The sequence below is a fragment of the Corapipo altera genome, unplaced genomic scaffold (assembly GCF_003945725.1).
Source record: "Corapipo altera isolate COAL_440 unplaced genomic scaffold, ASM394572v1 65, whole genome shotgun sequence".
NCBI lineage: Eukaryota > Metazoa > Chordata > Aves > Passeriformes > Pipridae > Corapipo > Corapipo altera.
In genome coordinates, this window is record NW_020884891.1 from 3,712,523 (window position 1) to 3,730,190 (window position 17,668).

At 35.6% G+C, this 17,668-nt stretch overlaps 1 protein-coding gene across 1 annotated transcript in view; it reads left to right on the plus strand.

The window, feature by feature from the left end:
• DIAPH2 (diaphanous related formin 2) overlaps positions 1 to 17,668 on the plus strand; it is a 199,070-nt gene that overhangs the window by 113,160 nt on the left and 68,242 nt on the right. Inside the window, 2 exon segments of the mRNA XM_027645135.1 lie at positions 3,594 to 3,758; positions 16,691 to 16,826. Coding sequence (XP_027500936.1) covers positions 3,594 to 3,758; positions 16,691 to 16,826 — 301 coding nt within the window.

Sequence of the window (17,668 nt, forward strand, 5' to 3'; positions counted from 1 at the left end):
TAACCAGTAGCTGGAAGGACATGTCAAAAAGAACTTGTAGTCAGTCTTTGAAGGGCTTGTGGAAAGTGTTAGGAAGCTTCTGGCAGGTCTCTCCTTTGTGTTTGCTCTGCAATCTTTCATCTTCTGGAAGTATCAAAGGCATCAACTGAGTGGCCTGGTTTTTTGTCTGCTGTTGCTGATTCTGTGGTGAACATCCCTTAAACTCCTTTTTTTATAGTGACTATGGCCCTGGAGAGGGACCTCCTTAGCTGCTGGAACACTGGTGCATTTTTTTATAATCATATTAAATGACTGATGTTCTTTCTGCTGTGGCACATATATTGGTGATGCCAAGCTGTCAGTGCTGCCTTTGATTTGCTTTGTCCGTGCTGGCAGCAATAGGTGTTGCCTTGGGGCAAGTGAGTGTTTGGTGTATTCTGGTGCTTTATTAGCTTTTTTTTAAGTTATTGATATATTGGTCTGAAATCCATAGCACATGTTATGGTAGAAGTCATGACTTGTCTTCCAGCTGATTTGAGATCTTCAACCTTGATTTCTCTGATCATATTTTTCATCTGTTTACATGGAAGATACCAGTAAAAATCATGAAAGGGTAATGGTAGTGGTCCTCAAAGCTAAAAGATGTGACTATATAGAAAAAACAAGCTTGTGAATAAAGTAATTTCTCTTAGTGGAACAAGCACCCTTTACACGTAATAGTGGAAAAATCTGTGGTTTTTGTTTGGGTTCAGAATAGTGAGAATGAAACCTTGTTTACAGTTTTTAAGTAAACACTCATTGAAGCTTCAATCTGTATTAAAGAAAACTGTTGGAATTAAATATTGGTATTACACAAATTTGATACAGTTTAGATTCCTGACTAATGTTTTTTCATGAAATACTGTAGGCACATATGGCTCTGCTTCCCTGGAATTACTGCATTGACTAAGTCACTACATTTCAAGGTGATGTTTTAAGTTACTAATATTTTATAAGTAGGAAGATTATATGAAACATATAGAGTATGACAGTAACTTCTTTAATATTACATGGTATATGACTGGAAACTATTGTCTGCACAGCTCTGACTTGTCTTCAAAATTAAGCGTAGTTAAAACACTATTCTCTCTTTGCTCATCCTATTATTCTTTCTTACTGACATTCTTTTGTCTTGCAAACCCTCTGTTAATGATATTTTTTATTTGCAGTTTGGTACTTCATAGATAAAAAATAATAATGTTGAGCTTACAGTGTATATTTCTACAGTGTTACTTTAAAACATCTCAATTTCAGTAAGAGTATTGTTTGGGAGTTTTTTAGTGCTTATTATGTTATTTCTCATGTGAATGTGCAACTGGAATGGAGAATTTGACTCTGGTAGCTTTGTCTCCAAGAATTAATTGCAAATCTGGAATAGTCAAAGTATTTTTTCTAATTCAGTTTTTTATTATATAAGGTTGTATTTAAAGGATCCACAGATACAATTTGTACATTTATATACCTTTGTATTTCTTTTTCCTAGTATTTTTGGTGAGTTGTTCACGGCAGCAGTCTTCTGACTCTAAGGCAATACATGTTTTTCTAAAATTTTTAGACTGTGCTCAATAATTCAGTAATGTGACATTATTACCTATTTAATGTATTCTTGCCATTAAACTTTCATTTGCTTTTGTACAGTTAAATGTCATTGAAGACTGAACTGTACCAGGTTTGTCTTGTGTTAAGGTGAGCAATTCAACAGTCCAAGCTTGAAATTCTAACCAAGGAGGTTAAACTTCTTTTCAATGCACTGAGAATACAGGTGTTGCTGCTGTGCTTGCACTTGTGTGGCACTTTATAGGCAGACGTTAGTTTCAGAATCTTGATATTTATATATTAATATCCATCATGTTGTTGGTTTCTCTTTCTAAATGAACATTATAAGCAAACAGCTTTTCTCTTGTGCTACTGAGGTTTTCATTGAGAGGAGAGAATTGCTGGGAGAAATTTATATTAGATAAAGTTTTCAATCATACTTTTAAGAACCAGTTTTTAAAATATTGTTTACATACTCTCCCATTTGTTAGGGCAGGAAAATCCAGCTGGAATATTAGGCCTCTTTCCAATGGAAGGTATTTTCAGCTTTCTTTCATGCTTGTGCAGTGACAGCCTTTTAGGTACTCAGCAGTATCCAAATGCTACAGAAATGTTATTAATAGAATATCCACCTGAATTTCCATTCTTTATTATACAATTTGTTGGCTATTTTCTGAAGGATCATTTTGAGTTTAGTCTAATCTCAAAAAGAAATTTTTTTTTTATGATTTCTCTGTATATCTCTGTCCCCTACTTAGTTTCCAGTTTGTTTGTTGTTTTTCCAGGATCTCAAAAATGTTGTGTAATTAGAAATGTGATACTAGGCAGCCTCTCAAATTAGAGTCTCAGGTCTGGGGAAAAGCTGAAGCGTGAGCTCTGCTCTATTAACGATCAGAATCCGCATGGAAGAGAGTCGTTACCAGGAAAAGCCACAGGGAGCCAGGCTGAATGATTTCTGTAGTTCAGGGAATAACTTGTCTTTTGTTCTTGGGGTTTGATATGTGCAGCACAACACTTTCATCAGCTACAATTGGGTATCAGCAGAACTAGTTTAATCCTGTACCAGCTGTGGTTTTTCCTAGTGATTTGTGGCTTTGTGGATATAAACAACCACACAGAACAAAACAGCAGAGTGAAACGTACTTGCTTTGAGGCAAACTAATATTTCTCTTAATAGGTTCCATTGCTCCCTTCTTGTATTTGCAAAATAATTGTTCAAAAATATTTTTCTTGATATAGGGGGGAAAAAAGGCCACATTTTTCCATTTAAAAGCATTATTATTAAAACTTTTAATGATGACTGCTGAGATGAAAGTCAATCTCAGTCTCATTTCTGGACTTCCATACTTCCTAAGGAAAAGAAAAAAGACGTGTGTTGTTCCATGGTGTTTTTCTCACTAATAATTTTTCAAAGCTGTTTGTCAGTTTACTGGGGCGAGCGGGTGGATGTTTCATTTTTATAAGTTCTGTGAAATTACATAGTTGAGAGCACCTCAAAAAAGTGTACCTAGGACAGGAAGCCTGGGGCATGAGCTGTGTGGCTGGGCAGGAAAGAATCCACAGAGAAGACTTTTGTAATAAAAGGCAAAGAAAATTAGATTTTGCCATTGATAGTTATGCATGTTTAGCATATAAAATGTATGTCCATAAGGTAAGGAACATGACATCACCTGAATACAGTGAGAGATCATAGAGTCTCACAACCAACTAATTTTTACTATGTCATTTCATAGAATGTATTTTATAAAATTAGTCATTACTTCAAAGAGAAATGTCCAAGTTATTTATACATTTTATGAAGTTGTATATTCTGTTAGTGTCAAATCTTCACCACTGGAAAGGGGTCGTCTAATGGAAATGCTAGTATGAACTTGCAGACATGTTAATACACAAAAGTGTCATATTTGAAAGCAGAACAGCACTTGCATGTTTTCCAATTTTAACCTTTGTACTCACTTATCTTTACTTTGTTACTTTGTTTACTTTATTTACTGTTAGATTGCACTGCATTTGAATAATTTTCCTTAACAAAACCTTACAGCTTTGCTGAGAGTGCCCGGGAGCAATATGAAAAATTGTCCAACATGCACAACAATATGACTAAATTGTATGAAAATTTGGGAGAGTACTTTACCTTTGATCCCAAAGCAATAAGCATAGAAGAATTCTTTGGCGACCTGAGCAACTTCAGAACTCTATTTTTGGTGAGTATTGTCTTCAAAATATTACGTATTTTCTGATATCTTTTTTTCCCAATTTTAATTCTTTCCTCATTTCTCTATTTTTGCTGTCATAGTTAACTTTATGTTGTCCTGTGGCAGGAAATTGGGTGAATGTTTCCAGAATAATTTCGATTTTGATCACAGATAACTCTTGTCCTCCAGTTTTTAACTTGACAGCTCAACTGTGAATAAGGTTGAGACATATGGATAGTTAGAAAATATTTTTCCTCTTTTAACTAAAATTGCCTGTTGGCTGACACACAAAAAAATAGACATGATCTGAAAAGCATTTTAAAATCCAGACCTGAATGGAAATGCCTACACTCATATTGTGTAAGAATCTGACTGATGCCTTGGCGATATTGAAACCTTGGAGATGAGCTCTGTGTTGCTGACACAAGTTCACTCAGGTGCTTGTATTACTATTTCCAGTCATCCAGAGTGATCAGGGTATGTCTTTTTTTTTTTTTTTTTTTAAGAAATTCAAGAATTTAATTTTAAACAGTTAAGATTTTAATGGGTTTAATGTCATCTTTCCTAGTGGCTTTCTGGAAGCCATAATTAGCTGCACCATAGGAAGTGTACAGGGAAAACAGATGCCTGTAATGTCACATTGTGTCTCTGGAGAATACAAACATCACTTGGAAATACCACTGTTTGCCATACAGCTGGGGCTCACTGCTCTGCCTGTTGCCAGGAGCTACCTGAATTTATCACGCAATCATAAGAGTTTCAGTGTGATGGAGGAATAACTGCTTTTAAACATCATTAGTGGAAGAGGCTGTTGTGAAAGGTTTGGTGCAGTTAAACTACTCTCTATAGTTAAATCTTTTTCTTCTACTAGCTTTGATTTGAAGCAAGTACCCTTTGTGTATTTTAGCTTTATTTCAAAAGTAATCCAACTCTTGAATTTCAGTTGCATACTGAATCAATTTTAATGGTCTTTCTTTTTAAAATTTGGATACGTGTACTAGCAGTGAACAAATCAAGTGTAAGATCTCTTTCTGGTAGGCAAAAGTTTTTCTAGATAGAAGGGACATACCCTGAAAAGTAGAGCTAATTTCTTGCATTGCTTTATAATTTTAGAAAATGAACAAAATAATTTCCTAGGATACTATTCTAATACAACATGTTGGTCTAAATAGCTAATTATATCCATCTGATTCTATGGTCTTTAACATTTTATCTTTCCTTTTATCTTCTAAACCTATTTTTAACAAAGTTATTCACTAATGAAATGAACTTGGACCATATGTATGATGCATACTAATTTAAATAGCAATGTTCCAATATAAAATAGTAAAATCCAAGGCCTATGTAGCTTGAGGAGACACTTTTTCTTTTCCACAGCATCACTTCTGCTTCAGTCAATTCACTTGTTCAGATACATACAGTAGTAGTAGTAATTGTAATTAGGTCTTTTGAGAATTTCTTGACTTATTTTATCCACTAGAGCAGAACTTTGTAGACTTTAGTGGCATAAAGATTGTTGTTTAGGGATTTAATTTTTTCCAGACGCTTGAACAAGGCCTAGGGCAAACATTAGAAGTTCACAGTACAGCAATTTATTTTTTTTTCTATAAGGAAAAAAAATTACTGAAAAGAATTAAGATTTTCTGCAATATTTTCATGTTTGCAAGAAGGTTCCCTGAAAGAAAGGAAAAAGATACGGAAACTGCTTTAGTCTGTAGGATTTACTGTAAGAAAGTAATAACTACTGATAAGAATTCAGGAGCAATCATATAAGACTGAGGTTATACAGCATCTCCAAACATTCCCTAGAGCATGAATATTTATTAAATTTGTCCAGTTCAGACTCATGTAATGCCTGCATTCTTTCTCTAAGTGGTCCCATTAACTTCTTTTAGTATTTTGGTAAATGACAAGTATAATTTCAAATATTTTTGGAATATTGATGACTAGTTTCTTCCTGTTTATCATTCTCCTATATTCTTGCTAGTGGCTGACTATTGATAAAAGCTTGTTTCTTCTGCCACTAGCCATTTCAATGTAAAAGTTCAGAAGTTCTTCAGACTGCTGCTTCTGGTTTTGTTAGATTTCTGTTGTGGACCTTTATGAGAACAAGAGAAATCATAGAAACATAAGGTAATTTAGGTTCTAGTGGGATGCTATGGGGTTCTTTGAGTTCAGCTCCTGCTCAGAATAGGTCTAGTGTAGAAGTTAGTCCAAGCTGCATGGAACCTTGTCTGGAGATGTGAATGCATGGATGCAGATTCTGGGACCGGGAGACTGCATTGCAGGCTTTGCTAAAGCCAAAGGAAACAACACCCATTGCTTTTCCCTCATCCACAGAGCCAGGCATCTCATTAGAGAAGCCCATCAGGTTGGTTGGGCACAGTTTACCATTCATATATCCAATGTTGCTGTTTCCAGTCACGTTCTTGTACTTTATGTGCCTGCAAATGGCTTCCAGAAGGAATGGCTCTGTGATCTTCCTGAGCACAGAAGTGGTGGCTGACCAGTGTGTAGTACAACAGGGTTTTCTCACTGTTTTTGAAGATGAGCTTATTTGCCTTTTCCAGGCATTGGATATGTTCCTTGAGTCCCACAGCTTTGATGAAATAGAGACCTTGCAATGACACCAGGCAGCTGCCTGGCCTGCCTGTGAGACAGTGATGGCAAAGGTTGAGATGGAGGTGGCACAAGTGTTTCAGCCCCTTCTTTGATGTGGGGTTCCATCCTCCATTCAACTGCTGACCTTTGTTTTTCTTCATCCTCCTTTGTCTGTCTTCGTAGCTATAAAAGCCTTTCTTGTTGCTTTTCTCATTGTCAGTTTATCTCCACTTGAGCTTTGGCTTAACTGCTTCCCTCCCTGGGCAGTATCCCTCCTGGATAGTATAGCTGGTCTTCCACTTCTCCATGTTTCTGGCTCGTGTCAGAGCTCCATCAGGAATGCCTTGTTCAGCCAAGATGGCCCCTGTCCCACCTACTCAGCTTCCCACATGGCAGGACAGGTGTTGCTTGTGCTTTAAGAATGTTTTCCTTGAAGGTTAGTTGGGAATAATGAACAATTTACATATACATTGCATTTTAATTGAAACCACAGTGTATATAGTTGGAGATAATTGGCCTTTGTGAGCACTTAAATTCAACATAGCCCTTCAGAAAAGCTTCACTTGACTTCTGTTACGTTTGTACAACAGATGTTTCCCTTTGCTTAACCTATGATTTTGCTGTGGAAAAGCAAGAATACTGACTAAATAGGTTGATTGGAATGTCAATTTTTCTTTATTTTATTTACAACTAAAAAATATATTATAGCATCATGCAACTTAACTAGTGTATTTAATGAAGGTGGAATATATATATATGAATGTTTCTAAAGATGAATCTAATAGAATTAAATTAGGAATATATTCTGAATGGTACGTCCCCAGGTCACAGAGAAAATTATCTCTGTGTGGTTTTGTATGTATAAATACATATAAATATATATATGTTTGTCTTATAACACTCACATCAAGCTATTTTAATGGTAAGAAAGAAGCTGCTCTTTTGAAAATTCATGTTAAAGACTTTTGACAATTGTTGAGGGAAATGTCATATTTAATAGAAAATAATGCTTATTTTATTACTTGAAATGAAAAAGTAGATGCATGCATCATCTTTTCTAATTGCTTGCCTTTTATAAGTTGGACAAAACCAGTTTTTAGCAAATGCATCTCCACATGGTCTAAGCATTCAGCAGTTTTTGGGCTGAATGAAAAGATGTAGAGTTTATGAGAAAAACATTTTCTGGAAGTCAGTGTTCTTTTTCATCCTTCATTCTTCTGATCAAAACGTAACAGCAATATAGTGATATTCCTTTGGGCTCTGTAGTTTCTCCTCAAGTTATTTTCGAACAAAATTTTTCACACAAATAATTTGTTATTCTGTTATCCCTAAACAATGGGAGGAAAAGCAATTCTAAGTAGGCAGTGTAGGCTCTTACAGGAACTGACCTTTCTCAGTTTCTTCATGAGACATATTGATTAGGGTTGGAACACTTCCTATGCTTTCCCAGCAACAGACAATTACCCCAAAAGATTGATTCTTTTGTGGACATTTTGTTGCTCTTTTTTTTGTTCTGAAAACTGTACAAAGTCTCGAAACAAGTACCAAAATTAAGTGCAGTCTTTTGTACTTAGTTTTTATCAACATCTGTCTACCTTTGTGTGAGAGAGAATAAGTATTTTTTGGGCTGTTCTGATATGTCAGGAGCAGGAAGCAAGTGTTGTGTAGGGAGTTGACAGTCTAAGTGACACCATGGAAACTGCCCTTTGTACAATTGCAAATTCCCAAATAAACTTAGAACCCCCCTGACCAAACCTCTGACCAAACACTCCTTGTGAGCCCGTTCAGTTCACTGAGCTGCAATACAGGGAATTGGCCTAGAGATGCAGAGAGAAGAAACAGAGTTTATTTATTTATTATTCTATATCTGCTCCCATTTATCCCCAGGCTTCTCTAACCATTTTTGCAGGAAATGTAATTAGAGCCAGGGGTGCAGTGAGACAAGGAAATAAAGTGTGCATCACGTTCCCCCTCTTGCAGTCAGACATCGTGTCCCTCACAGACCACTCATGGCTGTGCTGATCCTTGCTCAATCCCTTTTTTTTAATTTTGTTTTAAGATTAGGTAGAATATTTAAAACTTTGAGGTGAGCTTTTAAACAGATTTTTCCTGGTGCTTGTGTCACCTCTCTCTTCATTTACTTCTCTGATTTTGTGCTGAAGTATGTCTTGATAACCTCACCATAATTAAGGAGGTGAATCACAGGTTGTAAGTAAAGCACTTCAGCAGGACTTTCCTTTGCCAATGGAACTTGAGTCAAAATTCAACCCAGAAGGAGATAAAGAAAAATGATGCAGTTAAAATAGTAAGTCCACTGGATAATATCATCTCTTTTATATTTAGGACTTTCTGAAGAAGAAATATTTTTTAGATTTTTACTGATTTAATCCTTTATTCCATTGAAAGTAAACACAAATTTTGATTGTCCTTGAGAACAATTGCAACCTGATATATTTTGGCTTGATATCGTTTCAGGCTCTTATCAAATAGTGATTAATCAGTTGCCTGAAGCAAGATGCCAGTTTGTTGTTTTCTGTTTGGGTTCTTTACTTTAACTTGCTGTCTCACAGTTTATATCAAGTGACCTGTAATATTTTTAAGCTGTCACTTCCTGAATGTTTGATTCTGTTGGTGGTAGAATATTGAAAAACATCCACCAAATCTGTCCTGCCTACATTTGCCAATGGACATAAACATTCTTTTAGTCAGATTGTGTGCTTCATGGAAGTTGTATGAAATATGTACTTTAGCATTAGATAGGAAAAGTTTTTTTGTTATACAGTTTTTAAATATTTCAAGTTCTGTTTGCTCTATGGACTTCCCTTTATTGCAGATAGTCTTAAAGGTGAATTAAAGTTGGTTTTGAAGCAGTAAGAGGCATTTTTGTTCAGTGAACTGGTTTTTTTTTATATCTAGTAGATAGTTTTATCAGTGATGGCTGCTTCCCTCACATTTGTGGAAATTCAACTCTTTGAATAAGGAATTAAATCTTTAAATTGCATTATAAATGTACAAGGAGCAAATGGGTTGTGTTCTAGTATAAGTAAATATTTAAGCAGATGTGAGTAACTCATCAGGTGGCAGCATGAGAGATGGGTTTTTGGTAAAAGACCAGTGAAATAAACTGCCGTTTTGTATCGACACTGACTGTTGATTGATGGGCACTGTATGGCCAGGATCTGTTACAGTAACCCTGCAATACAAGAACCAGAAAGTGGAAATCTCCCCAAAATGATAAGATATATTAAATGATCAGTAAACTGAACAATTTTTATTGGTGCCCACTAGTCTGGTCTTTCAAGATTTTATAAGATTGATGCCCTGTACCAACCAGGAAACAAAACATCTGTTATGTTGCCTTCATAAGAAACAAATTTCACCACAGAGGATTTAGTGTCTTGAGTATAAATGTACCTATAAGACCTTTTCTACTCTCTAATATTTGTTTGCTTGTAAGTTACTTGAAAGTAAGTTTCAAGCTGCATGACTCAGGAATGTTTTTTTGACTTTTTCCTGTGGCTTGTTTGAAATGTCCCTTGAATACAGGAGGTCATTGGCTACAGTAATATAAATCAATGAATATACAATACATAAATAAATACATAATAAACATCTGATTTACTATGAAATACGATGCATAGTCAGGCTAAATTCCCAGCTTTCAAACTCGTAAATTGAGTTTGTAATTCAGGAGTGGTTTAAAAGAAAGGCTCTATTTATTCATTGTTCTCCCTTGTTATTTGTCTGGGAATACAGTTTGTCCCTTCTGCCTAAAAAGTAACAGTTCTTTAATGCAGTCTGAAAGATAACAGTTTCCAGCTAGCAGGAAGCTATGAAAAAATAAAGAATAATGAGCAAGAAGTATTTTCTTCAGCGAAATTTCCCAAGAGGTAGTATCAAAAGTGAAACATTGTCCTTATTAACAGGCAGTATATAGCAAACCCTTCCTCCCATCTGTCCCAAAAAATGAAACACAAACCTTTTTGTAAGCTCTCTAAATTCTCATCTGAGTGTATACATCCAGCTAGTACTGAGAAGAATTATTTTTAATCATTATACTGAAAAAAACAGGAATTAGATGTAGGCTATGAAAGTTTACAGGGAGTGGAATCGGAAGCAAAAGCATTCACAGTTGAACAGTAACTCAACTTTATTTACAAAAGGTTAGTGCTGCTACCTAAGCACTTACTCTGTTCGTGATATAAAACACAAGGATGGCATTTCTCTTGGAAGCTTTCTAAAAGATGTAAAAATAAATAATAATAAAAGAAATTAAACAATCAAACTACACCAAGTTGGCAAGCACTTTAAGATTGGCAAGTGCAGAAATAATAGGCAGCATAGATGGGCTTGGGATTTTGTTCTGACCTGTCTAATTTGTTTCTTTGGTGATGTGGGTGCCTTTCAGGATCGGGTAAAACCACTAGGTGTCGTATTTCATGGTAGTGATGCCACTGATTAAGTAATATTTTCAAAAGTTATATGGGAAAACATAGTCTAGAGAAAATCAGTAAGTTAAATTTCCTGATCTTGAAAAGGAACAGGATTAAAAGCCTTCCTTCAGAATTTTTTGTTTGATATTCAGTTGATAGCAGTGAGTCCAACTGAGTAACGTCAGTATTTCCAGACATTATCTTGGAAGTTTATAATATTTAAATGAGGATATTGAATCCTCACTTCACTCTGAAAACAAGGCATAGTTTGGGATTTTGACTGTTGTGATACTTAAGCTGTTGAAAAGCTCTTGTAAACCAGTGACTTTTTTACTTGCTCTGACTCCCTTTGGCATGGCTTTAAGTCTAGAAGAGACCCTTCCATAGAAGACATTTACAGGCTACAGATGCCAACATCTCTGCACCTCACATATTTCTGAAAAGCTATCTTGTGTTAGAAGGAATCTGACTTCTCTCTAAAATCTCCACAGTTTCATTTCACATATATAGTCTTAACCTCATCATTCTGTTTGTTCATGTCTCTTATTAAGATAATTTGATAATTGGAATCCATGTTTGTCTTAATTGTGATTTCAGATAGATCACTGCATTATTGCAGCTTCAATTAGCTTGCTGATGTTGTGGTAAATTATAGCTCATTCACTTCCTTAAGTTCATATTTGCTTGCTTATCACGTTTAGGGAAATCCAAAGCAAGCTAATAGAATTGGATAATCCTGTCAAAGCACAATGTGAAGCACAAAGTGGAAGGTGCAAGAAACCTCAAGAAAGAAATTGCAGCTGTATAAGTGTATCCCTTCAGTGCTGGGTTTTCTCACATTTGTTCTTTCTTTGGAGTGTAATACCCCACAACCGCTACAATGCTTCCTTCCAATAGTCCACCAGCCAGGACTGTAAGGAAGCCTGCAATATCTTTCTAACACAGGCAGCTTTATTTTCTTGTTTAAATACTTTGTCTTTATACACTACATTGTGTGTACTTCTCACAGCCTCTATTAAAATCTGTCAAGAATTTCTAGCCATCAACTTGGAAACGTTACACACATATTCAAGGTCCTGCTATTTAAAAGAATAATTGACTTTTTCTGCCAGATTTAGCCTTTGTATGAACAGTTCTTACAGATTTATCTTAGAGTGAATTTTTGTTAGATAGACTAAATGAGTGTACTCACATGATGATGCAAGGCTTCACGTGCCAAAATATTGATTTGTCTCCTCCTTGATCCAGAAAGATTGCTTTGGAACATAATGGTAATTCATCTTCTCTGGACCTTGGTTTCTCTTTTCAGATTGTACCCAAACAGCCAACACCAGCTATTTTAAGTTTTGGGTTGTTTTGGTTTTGTTTTTTTTTCTTTTAATAAAGACAGTTTTACGGTTTTGTTAATGTTTGTTTTTCAGCTCTGTGTCCCTTTCAGGAATAACCAGAATTAGGCATTTCTGTTTATTCTGCTATCCAAATATTGATTGAAAGGAGATGGTAAAACAGTCCCAAATCTCTCCACTTGTGAGCTGTTTAGTAATCATTCAAACACATACAGTTGAGTAATTAAGTCATGTAATACAGCTTTTCCTTGGAAGTCTTAAACTTGGACCAGTAAACACTGCAAACCTCTTCTACCTTACATCACTAGACAATTTGAAGTGGTTTTACAACCCAGCTGATGAGCCAGCAGCAAACCCCTTCTCCCTACCTGAGCAGACAACAGAGTTACACTTGCCAACCCCTTAATCTGTGCTGGCATGTCAAAGACATTCCCTGTCACATGTGATGGCCCTGATGCACAAAGCACAGGGCAGTGTCCCAAACATAATCTTTCCTACTTACCATTTCATGGCCACCCATCAGGAAATTCAATTTGTCTGCTCTTCTTTAATACCAGCTCATTACATCTCTTTTCCATTATTTTCATAAGGATAGCAATGTATTTAAATGTGTTATCCTCCAAGGAATACCAAAAGATCTTTCTTTTACATGTGAACTGATTGCACAATCTGCTGTATTTTAGCTCTCTCTATTTCTGTAGATTAACTTCCAGTTAATCTGAGTTTGTTGTTTCTAACGACTTATGGCTGAAAAAGATTATTTTCCTGGAACTTCAGCTGACATATTTTGCAGTTGCAAGGCAAATTTAGGGAAGGCCTGAGGGATCACAGGCAGCCTTCATTATTGGTGCATGACCGCTTTGTAGCCAACTGCATCTTTAATATCCAGGGAGATTTGTGCACTACAGTTTGTTTTCTTTCTTCTTGTTTTTAATAATTTACCTTTGAGAGTCTATTTACAACCATGTCGATGTGTGAATATGTTTGTCTGTCAAAACTTAAGATATGTACAGAATGCAAGAGATACATTAATTTTTTATTTGCTTCTTAAGGAAACCAAGCTGTAAACTGGCAGTCCTGAGTGCAAGAGCTGTATTTCAGTGAATCCTAATAAACACAAGGGGGAACATCAAACTATGTGCCTCTTCAACTAACTCATTTAAAAAGAGATAATATTCCTTGCTGAATCTATTTTTCTGCTAGGAGAGACAATAATTTGGTTTTGTTTTTATTATAACAAAACAAACCCACAATCAAACTTTCTTTAACTTTTAATTTGCTATTGAATTAGCAAAACTACATGGCCTTCTGCACCAACCAAGAAAACAGAGGGTTGTGAACAGCACATCAGAAAAAGGAGTTGTATACATTTAAAAATTTCTATCTGTTGAGATTCACTTGAAAATTATTTTTTGCATACATTTACATGTTTTGAAAAGACGGTATCTGGATGAATGCTTTTCAAATGTTTTCCAAAGCTGTTGGGAAGGCTTTTATTCTTACCCATGGATAGCCTCTTGCTCTGTGACATTTGTCTGATTTGTACCTGTTAGATGGGTTTAGTTTTATCCTTTAATTAGGGAATAAATCTAGTTGTGTAGTAAATACCTACGAAAACTAGTAAGTACTTTGTCACTGTTAAGCTACATTGCAGTAACAAAACTGCTGATTTTTTTTCCCGTCTTTTAAAAGCAATGTGGGTTACACAGCTATTTTTTTGGTATTCAAACTGATCTCTATCTTTTGAGGTAATTTAGCCTACAAACCTACACAAAAAGGGTATCACTGACATTTGATACTGAAAAAATAATCTGATAATAGCACTGTTCTGTATTAAAAGAAATCCACTGAAACGCAGGAGTCTGGAAGAGAAAAGGTATAGAGGAGTAAAAAAAACATGCCAAATGAAAAACAGGTGAAAGCATGAGATGATGTCCAGATCTCTTTTAACTTAATGCTTAACTTCAGGTTGGTGGGGCCCAAATAACACTGTTATTAGGCAGATGCAGAATCATGTCCCATTTGTGTTAAATGTTATTTGACTTATCCACAGTCCTGAGGTCTAAAGAAAGAGGAAATACTTAATAATAAAGTATTCAAAGAATACTTTATTATTAAGAAAGAAAAATAACCCTTTGCATTGAAACTGTAGAAAATGAAACTTAAAGGATTGGTGGTGTAATCCAGGCAGAGCAAATGCTGTAGAAACTACTCTACATATGAGTCAAAATTCTCTTCACATTTATTTACAGTCATCTTCAATCAACTTTGAGAAGCTATGATCAAATCTGTTAGCAATATTAATTCAGATATAAAGTATGTTTATAAATATAGATGAATATTGATTTTATTTTGCTTTCAGCACATAACTTGAAAACCAGTGGGAGTATGTTTTTGCCAATTATTTTTTTCCAGCTTTCGATACAGTAGCAAATGATATAAGAAATGGTCAAGAGTCCAACTGCTTGGTGGAGAGTAATAACAAAGAAGTACATTCTGGGTGGTAGATGGGTGTAGATAGATAAAGATAAGCACTCTCACACAGAGTTATCAGTATGTTGTTATCTTACTATTCTTCAAGAAGATTGAACCTTTATTTTGAATTACTTTTTTTTTTTTAATCATCCTTGGTATCCCTTGTATTTTATGAACTGCAGTCTGAATTTTCACAGAATCTCCCTTCAACTAGAACTTGTACAGCCTGGCTCAGAGTGAGTTTCCAGATACAATAACTTTAGAGCTTGTTGAGTTCAACCTGCTGTAGTCTTCCTGTTAAAAAATGTGACAGAATCTATGATCTAATCATAGTCTGTCAATGGCTAGTGGGCTACTAGTGCAGCCATGACATTTCATATTTGCTTTTTCTCATAAGATTGTGGGCATTTACTTCTATTACAGCCTGTGAAGTTGCAGTAAAATGAAATCTCTGTCAAGTGTGATTGAATGTGCAGAGACAGAATGTCCAAAATCAAAAGGGATAAAACATTGATTTTGCCCTTTAATTCTCCTTTCCCTTTTCTGAAAGAAAAGGTGTTTCTCAGTGCAGTTGGTTCTCTCATAGAGCAGTGAATGCAGTTCTTAGTCCAATTTTAAAGCTGGGCTATGAGTACCATCACTGCTAACTGTACTACCAGCATCTTTAAAACAGTGTCAGCTGTGAAAGAAGAGGTGAAATTTAGGATTTTACCTCAGTAAACTCTTGAAATGGCATATGCACACTAAAACATGGTGTCCCTTGCTTGAATGAATATTATTTATTTGGAAGCATTTGGGAGTCTTGGGTTACCAAGCACTGATATAATTTGTATGTCATAACATTTAAAGGTGCTTTAGGTAGGATTGATGATTGATGTCCCTGTCCATCATTTCTTCCTGGTATGTGCACAGTAAGGTGAAAGCTTAGATTGGATATTACGAAAAATTTCTTCACTGGAAGGGTGGTCAGGCATTGGAACAGGTTGTCCAGGTAAGTGGTGGAATCACCATCCCTGGAAGCGTTCAGAAAGCATGCAGATGTGGCACTTGAGGACATGGTTTAGTGGTGAGTGTGACAGTGCTGGTTAAAGAGTTGGACTAATGATCTTAGAGGTCTTTTCAAACCTAAGTGATTCTGTTTCATTTATAAACACTTGAAATGTCATTTCTGAGGATTGAGTAGAACTATGTAATTAATGCCTGCCCCAAACTTAAGGAGACTTTATTTGTGAAATAATAAATTATATGTTGTCTTGGATATTTACAAAAACATCCCCAAGGAAATCATCTTCATTGTTTGTGTTTGGGATCGTATATGTTTTTTCTGGTTTTTAGAGCATGATCACATTGCGTAGGAAATAAAGCAAACATTGACCTCCTTTGGAAAAGGAGGATATTTTCCAGACCAGATGCAGGCAAAATCATGGGAAATAGTTGGTTGCTTTCTGGTTTTTGTTTTTGGTGTTTGTTTTGTTTGTGGTTTTTTTTTAATCTAGCAACATTATACATTTGTAGTTTATAATTTTCTAGTTTATATAACCTGTTGACTCAGGGACTTTAGAGTTGTAATCTATAAATTCAACTGGTTTGCATTTCTTTGGGTGTGTTTTATGTGTTTAAGTGATCCAGACTGGCTATTTAAACAAAAGTTTTTGATGAATTGTAATTTAAATTCTAGCAACTCAGTCTCAGTTACTTGTAATTGAAGTACAATGCAGTGGAAACTTGACTTAACCCCTACTCATCCCTCCTAGCATCAGGATACAGGTTTAAGCTAGACTTCCAGCCTTCGCAGGAAAAAAGTACAGACATGCTGGTGCTGAAAAACTTGAAATTTTTTCATTCACCATAATGCAAAGCTATTTCAATTTTCTTTTTTTCTGATTAATAATGCTAAAGTGTACAGATAATATGGTACCTCAAAGGTTTCTGAAGATGCTTGAAGTATTGGGTTGCCAGTCCCTTTTTTTTTTCCCCTTATTGGGTGTAAATGCATCCAATAAATAGCACAGTAAGTCTGTGCTAACAAGGTTATTTTTATTTTCTTCGGTACATATATGCTCAAGTTCATTTCATCCTAATGCAGGAGGCATTAAAAGAAAACAACAAGAGAAGAGAATTGGAGGAGAAAACAAAGAGAGCCAAACTGGCAAAGGAGAAGGCTGAGCGGGAGAGGCTGGAGCGACAGAAGAAGAAGCAGCAGTTGATTGATATGAACAAAGGTGAGGCATCCTTTTTAACAAAGAGGTTTGTTAAAAGAAAAACAAAGTCAGCAGTAACAAACCGAAGACTCTTTCTGATCAGTGTGAGAAATGCTTGCTGAAAGTTTGGAAAGCTGAAAAAAAGCTAATTTTTTCAAAATTGAAAATTCAGTTTTGTTTCAGCCTACCTGATCCTGTAATTCCATATCTGTCACTTATGTGTCACGTTCCTTTCAAGGTGTTTTGTTGTGAGTTATTGGCTTTTTTTCATTTGTAGCAGTTAATTGACTTTCTTTTTTCATATGGGTTTACTTCCAAGAAAGAGGATCTTACTGCTTTGTTGTTCATTTCATTCTGTAAACAACTCTGTAATCAAGGCATTGTGGCAACTAATGTCTTTCTTTTTGGGCTTGGGGGCTCTGTGTTATAATGAATGTTCTCCCAATAGTCCTATTAGGAGCTGGAAAATCTGGTTGAGCTTGGAGTCTAAGTTCAGAGTGACATTTCAGCATGATAAAAAACAATGTGTTTAAACTTGTCAGCTGTGAGAATATTGTATTTAGCATGGGGCCACCCTAAGAGAAGAGAAAGTGAAAAAGAAGGAATGGAATGGGCTTGATATTGATGCTGTGCATATTTCCAGAAGGTTGTAAAACACAGGCTTTGTTCTTTACCTGTCTGACTCTAGAAGGCAAGTAGAGGTGGTAAAACTTGGATTTGTGCAAGAGATTACTTGCAGTTTTTTGTTCAGTTTCTGTGAGTTTGCTAATCTGACCCAACTATAAAGCACTTATCTTTGTTATTCACTTAGCAGGCCTATACTCATGGAAAAATGCTGTTTGGTTTTTGGAGGGTTTCTGCAA